This window comes from Lytechinus pictus, chromosome 8, assembly GCF_037042905.1.
Source record: "Lytechinus pictus isolate F3 Inbred chromosome 8, Lp3.0, whole genome shotgun sequence".
Lineage (NCBI taxonomy): Eukaryota > Metazoa > Echinodermata > Echinoidea > Temnopleuroida > Toxopneustidae > Lytechinus > Lytechinus pictus.
This window is the reverse complement of record NC_087252.1, coordinates 32699494-32720894: the sequence shown is the minus strand read 5'-3', so window position 1 is coordinate 32720894 and position 21401 is coordinate 32699494. Positions and strand designations below refer to the sequence as shown.

At 38.5% G+C, this 21401-nt stretch overlaps 1 protein-coding gene across 3 annotated transcripts in view; it reads right to left on the bottom strand.

Moving 5' to 3' along the window:
• Nucleotides 1–1251: 1251 nt before the first annotated feature.
• The window catches only part of LOC129266519 (ubiquitin carboxyl-terminal hydrolase 25-like), a 41113-nt gene continuing 20963 nt past the window's right edge, over nucleotides 1252–21401 (bottom strand). For all 3 annotated transcript variants that reach the window (XM_064103950.1, XM_064103949.1, XM_064103948.1), the window contains exons 15-23: nucleotides 21213–21401; nucleotides 20452–20612; nucleotides 19246–19423; nucleotides 18514–18620; nucleotides 14020–14201; nucleotides 11807–11968; nucleotides 7943–8066; nucleotides 6447–6636; nucleotides 1252–5232 (exon numbers count right to left, since the gene is read on the bottom strand). The exon at nucleotides 21213–21401 is cut by the window's right edge and continues 40 nt beyond it. In XM_064103950.1, coding sequence (XP_063960020.1) covers nucleotides 5042–5232; nucleotides 6447–6636; nucleotides 7943–8066; nucleotides 11807–11968; nucleotides 14020–14201; nucleotides 18514–18620; nucleotides 19246–19423; nucleotides 20452–20612; nucleotides 21213–21401 — 1484 coding nt within the window. In that variant the 3' untranslated portion in view covers nucleotides 1252–5041. The remainder of the gene's footprint in view (nucleotides 5233–6446; nucleotides 6637–7942; nucleotides 8067–11806; nucleotides 11969–14019; nucleotides 14202–18513; nucleotides 18621–19245; nucleotides 19424–20451; nucleotides 20613–21212) is intronic.

The window sequence follows — 21401 nt, the reverse complement described above, 5'->3', positions numbered from 1 at the left end:
TTTTGTGTTGGGACCACCAAATGTGCTTTGCGGGCGACCAAGAATATGAAATTGATGATTTTGGTGGACTGATCCGGACAAGAAAAAAAGTTAGTGTGGAGCCCAGCTATACCTATGGAAACTTCATATTGGACACATAGATTATTTCATTGGGTGATTTCAAGTCCGGTGTTGGTGTTGAGAGTGTAAAAAGGGCTGCCGAACCGAGCTTCAAAAATATGACACCCATTGCTTTATCAATGAAGTCATGCCTCTGCTGCTAGTCTGCCAATCATCTCAACTTTAAGAGAAATCTCGACGATGGAAGTGAAATCAGGGAGACATTGCAGTAAAATGTCATCATACAGTATGCAAAGCCTAAAATCACTTCATAGATCCGAAAAAGTAAATATTATTGCTCATAAAAATGTATCAATCTCTAACGATTTGTACTCTGTAAAGGCAAATTTTATGATGATGTTCATCCTGTTTGTGAGCTTTGGACCGTCGACACCAACAGCGAACAGGAAATCATGATTTTCCCAATCCCTGGGGGTTGGTGTTGGTGAATGGGGAAATTACACATAGATCATCAACACAAACTGTAATACAATGTACTTCAACACCATCTCTCAATATAAACTGCCGGGAAATACTGTTTTAGTAAATGTGTTATTACAACAAGTTTTATGGATCAGTACCTTGACCCTTTTATGTAGTACTTATACAGTGCATCCCAGAAAAAAGAAAACCGTTATTCGGTGTAAATGTTTCCTAACATGACCATAAATTTGCTTCATAAAAATGTTACATGAATGGAAAGATATACTTCTCTTCTTTCCTTTGAGACCCATCTCAAGTTTCATAATGCAAGCACGACTGAGTTAGAACAATGAAAAGTGGTGGTACCAAATTTCCATTTGCACAAGCAAATTATGATTTTGAGTGAGTGTTGCTGGCTTTTACTGCTATCTATTCGGAAAAAGGATTTTATAACTTGAATATCCATCTTTTCTCCTTTCATATAAGACCTTATGCGTAAAATTTAAATTGTGCATGGTCGAGACAAAGTTGCATGAAAACATGCTCGATTTCTACCTATTCGACTGATCACTGAAAAACAACCATCGTTTTCTCTAACAAAGGAGCAGACAATAGGTTAACAGCATGAACAGCGAACGCTGTTCAGGCCGGGGAAGGAAAACCCTTTATTGTTGTCGCGGACTGGAGTCTATGGCTATAAAAATTCAATATTACAATGTTGATAATTTTGATAAGTTCTGTCTCAAACTTCTCTCGGTCGTTTTATTTGTCGCTACATTTCACAGGGGTGGAAGAATATGTTTGAAGAGGCCAGGAGCAGGAGAAAAGGGGTACATCACTTTCTACAATTGAAGAGGAGAAAACCATTTTCTTGTTTTTCTTGAAGTGGGTAACCCCCCCCCCCCATTCAATATTCCCCCGCCCCTGCCTCGTATTATCATTTCAAGCAATCTTTTCTTTACACGTTTTACAAAAAGAATTCAAACATAACATTCAAGCCAATCACACTCACCATGCATTAACCAGTAGCCCATTTTTTTCCCCCCTTCCACAGGGTTCTTTATTTTCAAATAGTAGCCCATTGTCTGCCGCTTTTTTGGAAATGCTCGTTTTTCAATGGTCCGTCCAACAGGTTGAAATCAAGCATGATTTTATGCAAATTTTTTTTGACAATGCGTCAAAAATATTTTCTTGCAACATCCCATAAAAATAACAAATGATAACCCATTTGTACGAATAGCAACTGCGATGTTGATGCAAATATATATTTCTCTGGAATATAACAATCTCAGAACAAAATTCTAGAAACTAATGATAACTAGGTTTTGAATGTATAGTTACTGCAGTACTGTTGCTACTATTTAAAGGACAAGTCCACTTCAATGAATAATTTGTTTGAATAAGAAGAGAAAACTCCAACAAGCATAACACTGAAAATTTCATCAATATCGGATGTAAAATAAGAAAGTTATGACATTTTAAAGTTTTGCTTAATTTCACAAAACAGTTCTATGCGCATCCTGGTCGGTATGCAAATGAGGAGACTGATGACGTCATCCACTCACTATTTCTTTTGTATTTTATTATATGAAATATGAAATATTCAAATTTTCTCCTCATTGTCAAGTGAAACAGTGATTAATTCCTCCCTATACATGTGGAATTAGCATTGTTTAATACTATATGGTTCAGTCAAGTCGGTCCCGATGGTCAAATCTGTAAAAAATGAAATATTGTATAATTCAAACAATAAAAAACAAAAGAAATAGTGAGTGATGGACATCATCAACTGACACATTTGCATGTCACTGAGTTGTGCATATCACTGTTTTGTGAAAAATGAGCGAAACAATAAAATGCCATAACTTTCTTATTTTACATCCGATTTTAATGAAATTTTCAGTGTTATGCTAGTTTGATTTGTCTCTATATATTTAAATCACAATTTTGCCAGGGTGGACTTGACCTTTAACATCTCTAGGACAATATGAGACTAAGGATAAGAATGCATAACCAGGTTTTGTAGGAATAGTAACTGCACACTGGGTGCAAATGCATATTTCTGGAATATAACAATCTCAGAATAACAATCTAGAAACAAATTAAAAATCTGTTTTAAATTCATTTCAGTAACAAAATATGAATACCAATTTTTAGTCCTCCTAAAATAAAACAAACTGTTAATAACAACCTTGGGGCATGAAAGATAACCTGTGGTGGTATTCTGGAAAAGTGTAATTTTGTCATTTCTCTCCGAGTTGTGACACCACTATGATTGTCACACAAATCAATATTCTGAAGACTGTATTACTCTGTCGAATCTCTGCAAGCCTCTGTAAGGCTACAGTGTACATAGGGTTAAGAAGCATTTCTCTCAGGGCTGGTGAGTCTGATACAAAAATTTCTGACTGGACTGAGGGTTGCGGCTTATAAACTTATGAGCTAATGTAATGTAGTATGTATCTAACTTCCTGTTATCCTTTCAGTCATTCACCTTCACTTGTTTACAAACTCCCCCAATGTCACCTAAGGATTCCCAAACTCCCAATACAATTTAACTCCTAAACCTTGACCATAAAAATACCAACCCTCAGTGACGTCAGCTAACTTCAAGGAACAAAAGTTTTAAGAAGTATGACTCACACTTCAGCCCCAGTCACTTGCACAGAGCATCACCACACCCATTATACCAGAGAAAGTTTGATAGACAGTTACCTGTAGACCAATCAGATCAAGTTTAGATCAATCCCACCTTAAATTGTTACACCCCCAAAACTAATGATATAAATAAGACTTCTTGAGTATTGGAGAGATGGAATACAGCGATAGAATACTAGACCAACACTCATCCATATAGACTGACTGACTTCAAGACTTAGATGTCCATCCAGTATTAATTTCACTGCACTTCGAATCTCAACCTGATACTTCTAAATTATTTTATATTCATCGTCTCCTGATATACTCTGAATCTTCATGTACTTCGAACTGTAGCTGAATGTTGATGATTAAATACCTAGTGATTTGAACTGTATAACTTTCTCCAAAGTTTCCTCGTTACGCTTCCCTTCAATAATCACCGATCCCATCCCAACGTAACACTAAACCATTTCCACAGCTCTAGCAATGTATCACCAGATTCAATCAAAGATATTAACCTGACTTCTGAATTCTGTAATTTACTTTATAAAGAGTATATATATAGTTCCAGTAGACAATGGTACGGACATTCCATCCCAGTGCTGAAGATATGCAACTTAAATCGTTACGCTGAAGAACGATTTCTAACGCGACGAGATAAAAGATTCTTAGCTAAATTATTCCATGCTGAATGAGAATCTCCTGACTCAATCAAAGAAATTAAATACATGTTGAAATTTGGTAGCAGGGCTTAAGATATGTGAATCCTAAATATTACACTAAGAAAGATATTCTGACGCAATGCAAGATTGACCTAAGACTTCCGAGCTGAACTTTTCCCAGATGGAGAGTGGAATCGGCAAAATTAGACCGTTATTCACAGTACAGTTCACTGTGCATCGGTCCTTGCCTGCAATTTAAATTACACTGTAAACCAGAGTTCTCCATAGTTGAACAGTTTCATTAAAGGGGAAGTTGACCCTGCCAAAAAGTTTGCTGGAAAAATAGCAGAAAAAATAATGAAAAATATTGGTGAAGGTTTGAGAATAATCCATTAAAGATTAAGAAAGTTATCTTAAATTTTGATGTGTGACGTCAGGAACGAGCACTTCCCCACATGTTACGTAGTGTAAAATGAATAAATTTCATTTTTTAATGGCTTGTGATGACTTCTCTTTATTTCCTTATTAGGAACAGGTGAGATTTGTGCATTGATATACTGAATGTACAATAAAAACCATTTTCAGTTTTCTGGGAAAATGACATTTCATTGATTTTTTACCATACGATATGTAAGAAACTGCTCACATATGACATAACAAATCATATAATAAGAATTCTAATAACTTTTTTATTCTTTGATGGATTTTTCTCAAACCTTCAGCAATATTTTTTTTTCTTCTATTTTTACAATAACTTTTTTGTCAGGGTGAACCTTCCCTTTAAGATTTCCTCGTCAGATTCCTGACATATAGTTGTTGGCTAAATGCTATGATGAATGATGCTCTTCCCAGTCGGAATGTTGAAATTCCTGCAATCGTAACTATTCATTGAAAGAGATCAACAAATGCACCAACATATCCTTAGTGGGTTTACTGTTGCGGTAACTCCTACAATGTCAAACACTAGGTAAATAATATAGAGAATTGTTGTAAAAATGTCTCATTTACTCCGGGTAGCCACTTCAGCTTGTATGAACTGATCCCTAAAAAGCCCTGCATAACATATGTCATCACCCTTCTCCATTTAAAATTCTGAGCACCTGGCAAAAAGGCAGAAGTTCCAATTTCTTGTGCCTTTGGTTAAACAAAGAGTTCTGCATGGATCAACAGTTTTATCAAGAATTCCTTGGCAGACTCCTGAACCTGATGGCTCTGTGTTATGACGAAGAATCCTCTTCCCGATTCGCATGTTCAAATTCTCTGATGAGTTGCATGGTCGACCTGAACTGCTGACCGTGGTTGACTGAGCGTTGGGAGCGGATGAGACGAGGGGTCTTGACGGTCTGACCGTCGGATCCGCCATCAAGGAGCCTGGATAAGAGATCTTGCAGTTTGTCCTGAAGCTTACCTGGAACACAGAGAGAGAGAAAATCATTCATAATAAGAAATAATAAAGCATGGATTTGTTCACCTGACACTACCTGTTATTCAAGGAACTACTGACTGAATTAAAACAAATGAATTCTTCCCCAAAACCACTACAATATACTCAAGACATAACCACCTAGAACGGATCTCTTTCCCAGCCTGAACCTGGATTAGAAGAAGTACCCCCTCCCCCAATACCCCTTCCTTTCTCCCGGTCTACCCCCTCTCTATTCTTTCATCTCATTAAAGTAAAACCATTTTCAACACACCAGTAATTTCATGTCCAGGTACAGCACCATCGAGACCCCATCTCTTTCCATGCCTAAAACTGGATTAGATAAGCAAGCATCCCCCTCCCCACCTCTCCCCTTCCTTGGGTCTGGTTCTACACTCCCCCCCCCCCTCCCCTTCATTATCCCTTCTCATCAAATGAAAAAAAAAATACAAGTGAGACCATGTCCAAGATAGAAGCACCATCATGAATGGGTCCCTTTCCTAGCCTGAACCTGGATGAATAGTATGTACCCTCTCCCCCTTCCCCCCCTCCTCATTACCCCTTCCCTTCACTGGGTCTACCCACTCTCCATTCTTTCATCTCATTTAAGTAAAACTATTTTCAACACACCAGTAATTTCATGTCTAAGTACAGCAACATCTAGACCCCATCTCTTTCCAAGCCTGAAACTGGATTAGATAAGCAAGCATCCCCCTCCCCACCTCTCCCCTTCCTTGGGTCTGGTTCTACACCCCCCCCCCCTCCCCTTCATTATCCCTTCTCATCAAATGAAAAAAAAAATACAAGTGAGATCATGTCAAAGATAGAAGCACCATCATGAATGGATCCCTTTCCTAGCCTGAACCTGGATGAGAAGTATGTACCCTCTCCCCCACCCCCCCCCCTCCTCATTACCCCTTCCCTTCACTGGGTCTATCCATTCTTTCCTCTCATTTAAGTAAAACCATTTTCAACGCACCAGTAATGTCATGTCTAAGTACAGCAACATCTAGAACCCATCTCTTTCCAAGCCTGAAACTGGATTAGATAAGCAAGCATCCCCCTCCCCACCTCTCCCCTTCCTTGGGTCTGGTTCTACACCCCCCCCTTCCCCATCCTCCCCTCCAGCTCCTTGCCCCTCCCTGCGCTCCTTCACTCTCGCATCTAGTCAAGTATAAATCCATGCTCAATACACTCACCGGGGAGGTCATGCCCAAGATACGAGCACCACCTAGACCGGATCTCTTCCACGGCCTGCGCATCTTCACCTCGATTGGAACCAAGAAGGCTTGTACAAGGCACAACCAGCTCACTCATGGTCTGCAGACTTGCGCTGGCATCCGCCTCTTCTCCGGCATCGAAAGTCGTGGCACACTGCTCGTTGAGTTGCTGAAATGGATCATAGAGTTTGACTGAAGTGAGTTGAACAATCAAGCAAGTTTTCAGACAACATTGGGCAAAATAATAATCTGTGTAACTCTGCCTCGGTTGAATCTCTTGCAACCATAGATATCCGTTTGTCTGCCGAAAAATCTGACACACAGAGGATGATTGCTACATCCTGCGTAATCTGCTTTCAAAACATTGCTTCGACTCGGGCAAACGTTCGACTTCAAAAAGGACAACATATGCAAAGTTGACTGTAATGGTGGAGGAAAGTCATCAAATGCATATCAACTGGTGAAGTTCTCTAAAAAGGTTTACAAGACCACAGATATTTACAAGTACTCTGCAATTATTTAGTATGTACGTCTTCTATAAACCACCTGTACTAAACGCACAGAAACGTTGTAACCGCTAACAATGCGCTAACAGAGGCCCTGTTACAATCGGTAATGTGGCAGCGATGCCTAATGTTACAACAATGCATTGCTTACAAATTGAAACAAATGTTTTCATTTCACAATCCGAAAGATGTGACTGGGCCTACTGTAAGCTCTCTGTTAGGCTACAACGTTTCTGTGCGGCCGGCACAGGTGTGTGGGGGGGGTATATTTGCCCATTCCACTCCCTTGCCCTTCCCCCCCACCCCAAAGCCTGCATAAAACGTGATTGCCCCATATAGCAGCCCTAGGTCACAATACACACCATTTTTATTTAAATCTTCAAATATCTTTTGAAAATAAGTTCAATAAAATCTGAAAAGTGGTCAAGGGACAAAATGCATCTTCATCTCTGTGCAAAGTTTTCACCGATCAGACCGTTCACATCCAAGATCTTTACAAGGGGACTCAGATTGACGACCCACATACCCCTTGTAAAAACTTGATCTAAAAAGCCAAATTGAAATGTGGTTGAAATTCAACATTTCGAGGGCAAAGCCTATTTTCTACAAAAAGAGGCGAAAAATCAGTAGAGGGTCCAATGAGAATAGGGTGCAAGTCAGTGAGTCGAACATTAACGAGCTAGAACATGGGTCGTGTGGTCCAGTGGTTAGAGCATTGGACTCATAACCGCAAGGTTGTGAGTTCGAATCCCCACTCTGCCACTGTCTCCACTCTGATAAGAAAGGCCTGAGAGTGATATCTGTCATCTATAACGTCAGCCACTATGACTGATTAACCTAGATGTCAAATGTTTCCTAGGTAATTGGTTATATACCAGCTTGGGGTTTACCAGCAAAAGCCATCCTGTCGAGTTCCTACGCGAGTTACCATGAACAGAAAAACAGAACAGAATTTAAGCCCAGACTTACTATTAAACAATGTCTCCTGTAGTATTCTAGTAGCTTATTATCCATTCTCTTGTTTGTTTGGGACGGATCGAAGGTTCCGTTGAGTTTACAGGCATGCATGAAATATGGCATTGCTTCTTGATACCTACAATGACAAAAAAAATTAGCGAAACATAAAGAGCATATGTGATAAAAATCGAGGTCGAGTTGAAATACACATGAAGATAGCGTGATTACTCAAACACACTAATGACTTTAAAATGATGCTTGAAATGATGCTATATTGATATAAACAAGTGGAACGCCTCTGGCAGTCTCGCCTGCATTACGCAATTTAATATAGCAGCAGTGCTAACTTTGAAAACTACTATAAAATAATCATTCACAAAAACATCATTCATATAATGACATAATACCACATTCATTGACCATAAATGACATTTGAACGGAGACTTAAGACTGTCAACTACACCCATGTCCACATTTCATTCACTCTATCCATAAACTTTCAAAGTTATGATGGCACTTCAACAATTACCCCAACATGGCCTAAGTTTATTGACCTTAACTGACCTTTGACTTGGTTTTGTGACCTGAAACTCACAGGGGATGTTCAGTGATGCTTGATTACTCTTATATCCCAAGTTTTATGAACTAGATCCATAAACTTCAGAGTTAGGATGGTAATTCAACAAATACCCCCAACACGGCAAAAGTTCATTGACCTTAAATGACCTTTGACCATGGTCATGTGACCTGAAACTCGTACAGGATGTTCAGTGATACTTGATTACTCTTATGTCCAAGTTTTATGAACTAGATCCATAAACTTTCAGAGTTAGGATGGTAATTTAACATATACCCCCAACACGGCCAAAGTTCATTGACCTTGAATGACCATTGACCATGGTCATGTGTCCTGAAACTCGCACAGGATATTCAGTGGTACTTGATTAACCTAATGTCTAAGTTTCATGAACTAAATCCATAAATTTTCAAAGTTATGATGGTAATTCAACAAATACCCCCAAATGGCCAAAGTTCATTGACCCTAAATGACCTTTGACCTTGGTCATGTGACCTGAAACTCAAGCAGGATGTTCACTAATACTTGATGAACCTTATGTCCAAGTTTCATGAACTAGGTCCATAAATTTTCTAAGTTATGATGTCATTTCAAAAACTTAACCTTCGGTTAAGATTTTGAAAATAATTTTCCCAACATGGTCTAAGTTCATTGACCCTAAATGACCTTTGACCTTGGTCATGTGACCTGAAACTCAGGCAGGATGTTCAGTAATACTTGATTAAGCTTATGTCCAAGTTTCATGAACTAGGTCCATATACTTTCAAAGTTATGATGTCATTTCAAAAACTTAACCTTAGGTTAAGATTTGATGTTGACGCCGCCGCCGCCGTCGCCGCCGCCGTCGGAAAAGCGGCGCCTATAGTCTCGCTCTGCTATGCAGGCGAGACAAAAATGATGAGAGTATTGTAAAATTTTTAAAGAAATCTCTGTCAAGACGCGTATACCAAAAGCGCAACTGAATTCAATAAATTAACGTATTCTCACTCCTTTGCCACACCTCCCGGCAGAATGGATTTACATTGGTTGATTGAGATAAGAGTGCTATAAAACAGCATTTCTCATTGGATATTGCTTCCAAAATAGGTGTGTCTTGCAGAGATAGAATGAATATGAAATGGCTCTCAGAATACCGATTCGGAGAGATATCAAGGTTATTTTATATCATTGATTTAATCAAAGCTAAAATATCTTATTTTATCTGAGATAAAATGGATCTCAGGATAATAATAATATATAATATAGGGTATTTATATTGCGCACATATCCACCTTGTTAGGTGCTCAAGGCGCTCCTATATTACCCGGCTAAGCTAGGCGTTCATAGCGCACACAGCTTCTTGAGGAATAACTTCCTACCGGTACCCATTTACCTCACCTGGGTTGAGTGCAGCACATTGTGGATCAGTTTCCACGGATACTACCGCTGGTTACCTTTAGTATCATTTTAAAGCAGATACGAACCAATAGTGCCATCTCAAGTCCTCAACTACTCATACCTGGTCAGTTTCCTGACCCATAATGCTAGTGTAGTCTAGTAATATAGACCCACTTGAATGATAACATGTTAACTGACTTCTCAATACATTTATACCGCAATATTTATGTTACCAAGTAGCAAAACTATTACCTTTCCTCCCAGAACATTTTATTTTCTCTATACAAATACAATTATCGGTCAATTTATTCTATGTAGTATTAGTAGATAATTGAAAACGTATATTTTAATACTATGTATTTATAACACACATTTAATGAGATACCACACACAGTTCACTCCCCCTTTAACCCTATCTAGACCGGGGTATTTTGGGAGTTCATATGGCCGGGGGGGGGGGGGGGGGGGGCCTCCCAGGCCCCCCCTTGAGATCTTGGCCGTCGACCGCGCGATCGTGCCGAAAATTGGCACGCAGGTTGTCTGGGATATAATCTACAAAAGTGTATAGTAATTTATTTCATGCGAATTGTTATTAGGTAATTATGCTAATTCATGCGTAATTAGTATGCGAAATCATACTTTTTCCTCTAACTCCATAAAGAAAGCTCCAAATGTTCAAATTTTTTATATAGAAACTCTTGGTGGTGTTCTTAGCAAGTTTACATGAAAAAAATTGTGATATCAGATCAATATCTTATGTATTATATTGTTTTTTGCAATTTCTTATGTATTTCTTTATTTTTTGGACCCTTTGTTTTTCATTGTTTTTTCAATGAAATTCGTTGGGAACTCTTCTAAGATCATAAACAGAATAAAATACATACATTTAGACCAGCAAAACTAAAAATAATCATACATTTATGATTTTTGGTTGAAAACACAATTTACATTGAGTTTGTACACAAAATCACATTTTTGAGCAATTTTTGGTCTGACATGCACTTACATAGCGTTGCGTAATTTCGGAACCGCGTACCCAGGTGACGCAAAATTGGTCTCAAAAGTTGCGCAAGACTTGAAAGTAAAAAGTAAAAAGTAAAAAGTCAAAATATCGTGCGCCTAGATAGGGTTAAGACACTGGCTCACAGTTTTCTCATTCAAAACCAATTCCCATAGGTATCACAGTTTGACTCATTTTGAATGGTCTATTTTAAATAAATAATATAAAATTCTTGTAAAGCGCATATCACATTATGAATAACATCTCTATGCGCTTCCAAAGGACTTGGATATTATTACCCTGGCTGTAGTCTATCAAAATCAATTCTATTTTTAGAAAGAAGAAAATATTGAAATTGGATTGAGTCCACCTGGCTCTCCTGATAAATGGTCTAATTCTCAGATCATCTAAAATCATCACGGCTAAATCCACTTGGTCTAATATCAATTTCATTCATAAACAGCATCAACTCACATAGACTGGGTATAGCCTAAATGGGAATTCGACAAAATGGTAATGGGGACAAGTGGTAATTACATGTAGAACAAATGATTAGTATCAAAACAAACTAGGATTGAATCCTTTGGGATGAGACTAAATGGAAAGGGTGTAGAACAATTGGCAATTTACTAGTATGTTCATTTCAATTCATTTACATCACAAATTCTTCCCTTCTGGATTATCTTTTTTTCTATCTCGCAAGCGAATATGGAATCTTCTGCAATTAACTATCATCCTCATCATTATCATCATCATCATCATGATCATCATCACCTTCATCATCACCATCATCTTCACCATTACATCATAAACACTATCATCATCATCATCATCATAAACACCATCAACATCATAAACACCATCACCATCATCATCACCATCATCACCATCATCATCACCATTATCATGTGGTACTACTTACAATCCTTGCCTGAGGCAATACGAGATGCCGTGATTGAAGAATGAAGCCGTCCTGACGAAGGTGCTGTAATCAGACTGCCATTGCTTCAACTGAGAGTGAACATTCCGATAGTCTTGGTCACTCTCAAGCTTACGCTGGGCAATCTTACCTATCGCTTGACTCCTAAAGAATGAGGTGGAGAAGAAAAAAGCTTAAAGGCATAGGTTAGCATTGCAAAGGTCTTTTATCAAAAAAGAAATACTGAACTTTTGATTCATGTTGTACTTAGTGTCAGGGAATAATCATGCTTTGCAAATTTGAAAAGCATTTTTGGTCATAAGAGAAAAGCTCTCAACTAAGTAATGCACAGTCCTATGTAAAATATGCTATACATAAGACTTTATGCATAGCAGTCTTTTAAAAAATGTGGAGCAAAATGCGATGCGATACCAGGAAAATTATTCCCTGAGTTGAAAACACACCCAGGAAACCACAGTCTATTAAATTCATGCAGACTCATTCAGTGAACTTTTACTAAAATCATTTCACTTTCACTGAAAACATTATCATTTACTAGATCTCCTGAGGAGACTGATATAACACATACTGGTGTATGGGATGAAATTAAAGGAGAATGAAACGCTTGAAACGCTTGAAACGCTTGAAACCAGCTGAATCCATATCAAAGAGAAAAATCAAAGAAACATATTGTTGAAAGTTTGAGGAAGATTGAATGAATAATAAGAAAGTTATGAGCATTTGAATATTGAGATCACTAATGCCATGTAGATCCTCCCATTGGCAATGCGACCAAGATCTGTGATGTCACACACGTACAACTCTCTCATTGCTTTAGTACTTATTTCACTTATATTCTCACTTTTATAGAATCTATCACAAGGTGAGGTGTTCTCTTTATGAGAGGACAAGTACAGAGGTTTCACAACATTATATCATTGATGAATCGTTTGTCATATGATTAGAATGAGCAAAAAGAGATGTTTTGGGGTATATTTTCAGTGTCCAAAAGGGGAGAGTTGTTCATCTGTGATATCATAGATCTTGGTTTCGTTGCCAATGGGAGGATCTCCATAGCATTAGTGATCTCGACATTCAAATGCTCATAACTCTTCTATTGCTAGTCCTATTTTACTCAAACTTTTGTTGATCTTATTCTTTGATTTTTCTGCTTTCACAAAAGCTAACATGCTCCAAGAGTTTCATTCTCCTTTAAGATGGTGTGTCAGGTCACTATAATTTTCACTTTTTAAAAAAAATAATGATTTTTCAGGCACAATCTTTTTCTGCGCTTCATTTTTTATACCATATCACAGACACAGGTCACAAGTGGGACCTTGCAGCTCAGATTTTTCAAAGTCAAATCAATGTTGACCTATGTTTTTAAAGGGGAATGAAACTCTTGGAGCAAGTTAGCTTTTGTGAAAGCAGAAAAATCAAAGAATAAGATCAACAAAAGTTTGAGTAAAATAGGACTAGCAATAGAAGAGTTATGAGCATTTGAATGTCGAGATCACTAATGCTATGGAGATCCTCCCATTGGCAATGCGACCAAGATCTATGATGTCACAGATGAACAACTCTCCCCTTTTGGACACTGAAAATATACCCCAAAACATCTCTTTTTGCTCATTCTAATCATATGACAAACGATTCATCAATGATATAATGTTGTGAAACCTCTGTACTTGTCCTCTCATAAAGAGAACACCTCACCTTGTGATAGATTCTATAAAAGTGAGAATATAAGTGAAATAAGTACTAAAGTAATGAGGAGTTGTACGTGTGTGACATCACAGATCTTGGTCGCATTGCCAATTGGAAGATCTACATGGCATTAGTGATCTCAATATTCAAATGCTCATAACTTTCTTATTATTCATTCAATCTTCCTCAAACTTTCAACAATATGTTTCTTTGATTTTTCTCTTTGATATGGATTCAGCTGGTTTCAAGGGTTTCATTCTCCTTTAAATACCTGAATGAGAATAAGAAGAGAGAGGAAAGACAGAATAACCAAGTAAATATAGGAATCATAAGTAGATGCAATTTTAGAATGTCTGGCTTCCCATAATTTTAGCCCGAAGTTACAGATGAGCTGGACTTGAGAATGGGAGCCATTGTACTTTTTTTTCAAGAAAAGTGGCCCCAATGGGATAAATGTCCTGGACATACAAGTTTTGGACCATTTTACACAAATCCAATGACTAACTCACCTAAGATCATCTGACGCTAATCCTATTTCTTTGAGTTGTATCAGTACACTCTGTTGCATGAGGCCGTTAGCAGCGTTGTTTCTCAGGAGATAGACTGCAAAGGATTCTAACCTTGAATCAGAATCAGGGGGGTCCTCGGACAAGGCAAGCTCCTGACATTTCTTCAGTTCATGTGCATACATCTGAAAGACCAATGGTTAATTTATCATGGCATGTAAACATAAAATGAGTACATCAGCTTGCTGCATGATAAAATAATAATATAGGATTTGTATAGCGCACATATCCACCTAGTTAGGTGCTCTAGGCGCTCCCATATTACCCTGGCTAAGCTAGTCTACCGATTCCGGTGCTCACAGCTTTTGAGGAATTACTTCCTGCCGGGAAGAGGTCTTGACTGCAGATAAAACGAGGTGAGTTCGTTTATATCCATGGTAAGAATTTCGAATAAATATCTGGATTTTGTACATTCGTGCTTGTAAGTCTGACTTTTTTCAACTTTATTGAGATCCCAATATTCCCTAGAATGGCTGTATTAGGGTTGATACTATATGCATATCAATCAGTAGACTAGCTTACAGTGGAAGAGCCGTGGTGTAGTGGTTCTGACTCTCGCCTTGTAAACAGAGGGTCGTGTGTTCGAATCCCACCGCGGTCTAGCGTCCTTTGGCAAGGCGTTAATCCACACTTTGCCACTCTCGACCCAAGTGCTAAATGGGTACCCGGTAGGATGCGAAAGATATTGTAGGTTTGATTTTGCAAGCGCCATAATGAGGCTGCGATGGATGCAAGGAATGCTCCCCAGGGAGTGGAAATTGTGCACTTTTCGTGCGGGATTGAAATGAATCCAATGACCGGGTAATAATATGCTGAGCCATTCTGGGAAAAGCGCTTTATAAAAATTGGCTACTATTATCCCGACTGCTACTGATTCCGTTTCTCACAGCTTTTTTAGGAATTACTTCCTGCTATTTACCTCACCTGGATTGAGTGCAGTAAAATGTGAGTAAATTTCTTGCTGAAGGCTTGGAATCGAACCCACATCCCTCAGATTGAAACATGAGAGTTTTAACCACTATACCACAACGCACCTATAACTGATGCACTCAAGATTCTATAGCGGCTTTCTAGGAGGGTGCTTCATGAAGCTGTTTGAAGATGCACAATTCTACACAATGACTAGTGATCTGTACCGCTTTGTGGATACAAAGTCAGGTTCTAAATCATTTTGACTACTAGTTTATCGTTTGTCAAAAATTCATTCCAGTAGGGATATTGGACTTTCACTCCCATTTTGTAAAATAGGGTACAGTCCGACCTCTCTTATCCGGCCTCCCCTTATCCGGATCTCTCTATTATCCGGACGCACACTTGCCAAGATTTTTTTTTTTTCAATTCAATCTAGTACGTGAGGAAATGAGATTTCAATCTAAACTCAATCCTATACGCAAACTCACTTTGATTACATATATTACCCAATATAGTTTACCTACAACAACATTATTTTTCATGAAAATATCTCACCCAAATCACTGAAAGAATAATTTTCCAGTAAATCACGGCGCAGCGCAAATATTTCATCACATTCTCTTTTTGTTTCCCGGGAAAAACAACACATGTCTCGCTAGCTAACGCTGGGCCTCAATACGCACAGCGCCATCTATCATGTTTGAGCCTACAGTCAGTATAACAATGGCTGACATTGCGTAGCTGCGATACCCGCCGCGATGATCTAATTGTAAAACTTGGTTTCATCGAGTCATTTTCTTTCTTTCGAGGTTTGCTCGATGTATACCTCAATCATTTTAGCAGGTAAATTATCCAACAGTTTTGGCCATTGATCGATTTAAATATCCGTAAAAATACCGCCTATAATATGCACTGACACTGCAGTGAATACTGTCTGTACGCCCACTACAATAAATAACGTGTAGCTACCGTCGTTGGGGAGGCAGCAGCTGCGTGTATTTAATATTTGGTCTCCCTGGTAGGTGTTTCATAAAGTTGTTCGTAAGTTAAGAGCAACTTTAAGAACGACTGGTGACCCTTTCTTGTGGTAAATGGTATGTTCATTGGCGATGATTTAGCGCGTAAGAAAGGATCACCAGTCGTTCTTAAAGTCGCTTTTAACTTACGAACAGCTTTATGAAACGGGCCCCAGATCCGGATAAATCCCTTATCCGAATTGGTGCTGGTCCCAACGTGTCCGTATAAGAGAGGTCGGACTGTACCTTATTACGCTCAAGCACAGGGGCATGTTTCATAATACTTGTCATAATCATAATAAATTTGCGAAATTGGTTTAAGCTACTGAAATCATGCGATTTGATTGGCTTATAGTAGACTTGTGATAGAAATTGTGAATTTGTTATTATAACAAGTATTTATGAAACAGGGCCCCTGATCATGAGTCTTGCATAAGTTGTGCATTACTTACACCTGGGCCCCGTCTAACAAGGAACGATTGCTCCGATCAATAGCAACTATGGAAAGCCTGCCACATCAACATCTAAAATGCATGTTTCTTTCAAATGTTTTCTAGCTATGATGTATATTCATGCATTCATTGCTTTCTTGAAACTTCACTGCGCTTCTCCTTTGCATACAAAGGATATGGTGCAAATTTTTTGTAGAAAAAATTACGGCACTGATGGATTTCTATAGAGTTAACGATTCATCAGATCAATCGTAACTCTTTGTAAGACAGGGCCCAGGTTTTTTATGAAATACCACCCTGACACAATTTTATTTTGTCTATGGGAATTAATAGTAAAAGATGCTGATGATGAATAATGTTAAATGCTGTGAAAAACAATGGCATGAATGAGACAGATGCAAAACTAGCTTACTGTGCACTGTATCACAATGCCCTATTATAATGATAGCATTGGCTCTATGAGAGTAACCTGTATGCATCTGTAGAGATTTTGAGACAGCACACACCTCTGAATATAGGACTTTGATTGGATTTGAATTTGAAAATCCATATTTTTATTGTTCGAAATAGACATGAAATGAACTACTCAGAAAATTTGCTTTGCCCAATTAATCGTGAGCCCGGCGGCCGCTGTGCAGCGCCAGATCGACGAGGCTCTATCCCTTTAATTGTTGAACGCCAAACAGGGTAGCAGCAACTCCCATCTTTTAACGTCTGTTGGTCTGACGCGGCCGGGGTTTGAACTCCCGACCTCCCGGTTGTGAGACGGACGCTCTACCAACTGAGCCAACACACAGGTTACGGTATCCCATCAATTCTGAATGCAAACATTGTTATTTCTTCAAAATTCAATTTGGAGTTCTTAGGGAATCCAGTCCCACTCGGTTGAAACATTGCAAACAAGTTGGTTGATCACATTTAGAACATTTTCGCAAGTTTGCCACTGAAATGCAGCCCAAGTGTGTGAGAAGAAGAACCAGGAAATTTTAGAAGGGCTTCTGTTCCAGTAGTAAATCTATGGGCCCGTATTCTGAAGTCGGGTTTAACTTAAACTCAGGTTTAAAGTTGTGGTTTAAGTATGGATAGCCAAATGTTACATAAATCACTAACAGTAGATATATCATATTTCAGCTAATTTGGCTCTCAAATCATCCATAATTGTCTAGGAAATATACAAAGATGGTTGTCTTTACCATCGATGAATCAGGAAAGAGCACAGTAAACATAAGAAACATACAACTTAATAAAAAATTTGACACTTTTGGCTTCCCATAATTTTAGCACAGAGTTAGACCATGGTCTAAGTTAAACCTGACTTCAGAATACGGGCCCTTGAAAATAACCTCATCAAATTACAATGAACGGCTGAGAGGTCTTTGTCGAAAATTGGTGAGCCGGGACAGCTGATGGTCGTAGGTTTTGGAGCTGACAAAAAATTGCAAATATGTCGTCTGTCCAGAGTCACGGACGACAAAGCTGTTTTGATTCACCGATTTTCGACAAAGACTGATTTGTCATGAAGATTCTCTATGTTCCAGAAAGCATCTGCGTAGTGGTTGCAAAAAATACTTTTTATCAACTCCATGAAGACATAAGGTGAATGTAGACTATGTACTCACAGAGGGCAGCATTGCATTAGATGCAAAATACATAGTATAAAGACCTTCCTCGAACTAACCTTTCAAATCTATTATCCTTTTTTTCTCTTGTACAATTATGTGCAAAAGAGATTATTTCTATTCTGTTCAGGGGATAAAGTCATCTTTTACAAAGTCTATTTTTTATTTGTCGATTGATATGGTTTTTTTTCCCTCTGCTTTCGCATTGTTATGGAAGAGAAATATTATTGGGCAGTTAACTTCATTTGTAATAATTCTGAAAATTTGTAATCTCATTGATATTGATATATTTAGTTGTTTCGTATACATGTACAAAATCTTGATTGATATGAATTGTGATTGTAAAATTAGTGATTTGAAAGAGGAAGAAAATAAAATATTATTAAAAAAAAAAAATAGCACCACTATGTCTCTGTGTGTGCAGAATTGTAGACTAACCTGCTGTACTGCGGCCTCTGGCCCACCTTCTCCAAAGAAAGGGGCAGTGGAGACAGGACTCTTTGGTGTTCTAGGACTCTTAGGGGTCTTGGGCCTGGTCTCTGGATCTGAATGGGAGTAGAATAGATGGAAATGCTCCACAGTTTAATATCACAATCTAAATATAATTTTAATCAGGTAAGGAGAACAGAATACATTAAAGGTCTAAGCTTCGTCTTTCAGGAGGTATTGCGCTGTCAGGATTCACTCAACTATTAGATGTGCACACTGTGCGATCTCAGTGAAAATTCTAAGCTGATAGGAAAAAGAAATGGTGACCAAGAAAGACTAAAAAATAATACCAACATGCTTATATAGCACATATCACTGCCAAATGCATCCCTATGCGCTTAATTGGATATTATTACCCTGGCTTTAGCCCCGCAGCCATTTACAGCGCAGTGGCATTTCAAGGAATAAATTCCTGCCAGGTACCCATTTACCTCACCAAGGTCGAGTGCAGCACAATGTGGATAAATTTCTTGCCGAAGGAAATTACGCCATGGCTGGGATTCGAACCCACGACCATCTGTTTCAAGTCCGAAGACTAATCCACTGGGCCACAACGCTCTGCACTAAGATCCCAGGATAAGCCAACTTTTTTAAGTCTACTTTTTGAAGACTCAATTAATATTTTGACTATTACCAAATAGCCTCGCCTTGCCTTGGTTTAGGGTAACAAATATAACTTACGACTTGTCTCCATGCTGTCCTGGTTGGCAAGGGGCGGTCCTCGCCTCGGTGACATGGCATCATCCACGTCCCTCATAGGGACATCATCAAGAGGGACGACATCATCGTTTGTAGTGCTTGCTCCTCTTGATGTAATCTTCTCTCTGGTCCCACCGTCGGCTTGTCCTCTCTCTCCCTGCTAAAAGAATGATGATTTTTAGATTAATGAAAGTAGTTGCAGTAAACGCTGATTCCATGAGAAAGTCTGTAAAACCAAGATTAATTGTCACCCTATCATCCTACAGCTAGATCTGGTACAGTTACATACTGTATATAACTGAACTGTGTGAAATCATGAAATCTAAGCTGACTAACGATCACACTATACCACCAACACAGATACGCTCATGTGGGACAGTATATTTTTAAAATACTTGGAAAAAAATGATCAGACATTTGGCTGGAACGCCACGCTTATTTTGCTTATTTCTCAGCAATTACACCAATTTTTCAAGAATCCTTTGGCACATATTTTCTTTTCATACAGACAGGCATTCGGGTGGTTGTTTTATTGGATTTACAAACTTATTTAAAAATTGTTACAACTTTCATTTATCTCTATTAAACAGTTTAGGCCCTTTGGTAGAAGGTAGAATGAATAGTCTTTTGAATTTTCATGTTTGTTGGATATACAATGGTCAAATGGATGGATACAGAACTAGGGCCAGGATATCCATCGTCACTGCCATCATCATCACAATCATCAATTCATCACCAACATCAATTCAAACAATGTCATCACCTTCATCATAATCATCATCATCTTCACCATCACTTTATTACCATCATCAGCGCATCACCACTCTCATCATCATCTTCTTCATCTTCATCACCCTCATTACCATCATCACCATCATCATCATCATCATCATCTTCATCATCTTCATCATCATCATCATAATCATTATCTTCATCATCATCATCACCAACATCAACATATCATCACCATAACCACCATCATATCATAACCACCATTATAATTCACATCATAATCACAACTATCATCATCATTATCGCAATCATCGGTAACAACATCACCATCAACAGAAACAGAGCCAATGTCATCATCACCAACAGCAACATCTTCATCATCATTACCATCATCATCATCATCAGCAACATCTTCACCATCATCACCACCACCATCATCATCTTCACCATCATTACCTGTTGTAGCTGAAGTTGCAGCTGTTGTTGTCGGCGTAGCTGCACTTGCTCGTCCCACTGCTTCAACTCCTCTTCAAATTTCTGGTTGTCGTCGACGATGAGTTGTCGGAGGTCGTTGGCCAGGTCATCCAAGTTGATCAGACCAGTTTCTGCATGGACCTCTGTAAAAAAAAAACAATAAAATTGAACCATACAAGGGCTGGACTTATTGAAGGTATTGAAGTACGGCATCATGTCTCCATTGTGCAAGAGGTCATTAAAAAATGGTCCTGAAATTTTGCATTAGCTTTGTGAATTTCAGAGAAAAAATAAACTGCTGAACAGATATTGCTGATAGAGCATACATGTACCTTCCTGCATGTACCTTTTTGTCATCACTGAAGCATAATCTGTAAATATTTGAGGGTCATGACTTGACAAGTCCAATTTCTGATAAATCTAATTATATCCTCTCATTTGATATATGATTCTTAATATTTGAAATTGAATAGTGAATCTTGTGAACAACCCAAACCCTTGATGGAGAAAATATTTCACTTGAATTTCATTTGTCGAAACATGTTCCAAAATTAGTCAAGACGATCAATATATATTATGAATCTTATGTGAAAGTAGAGCATGTAATGTCCTTGATCAAAATCATGAATGGACGAGCCAGGATTATCAAAGCATTAAAATTCATATGATACAGATCTGCAAAAACCTATAAAAAAACACATACAGAACATAACACATCCCTGCACAATGAGATCTTAGCTTACCTTCAAAGAGGGCCCGGTTACCAGACTCAACGTACATGACACAATAGGCACTAGCGTTACCGTCTCCTCCTAACGATACCCTCTCTAGCTCCTCCCATGTTACCTCGGTAACGGCGATGTCATTAAATTTGATCCAGACGTTTCTCTTGTGGTTTAGGATGTAAGCCCAGTAGTGACCGGCTAGCGCTT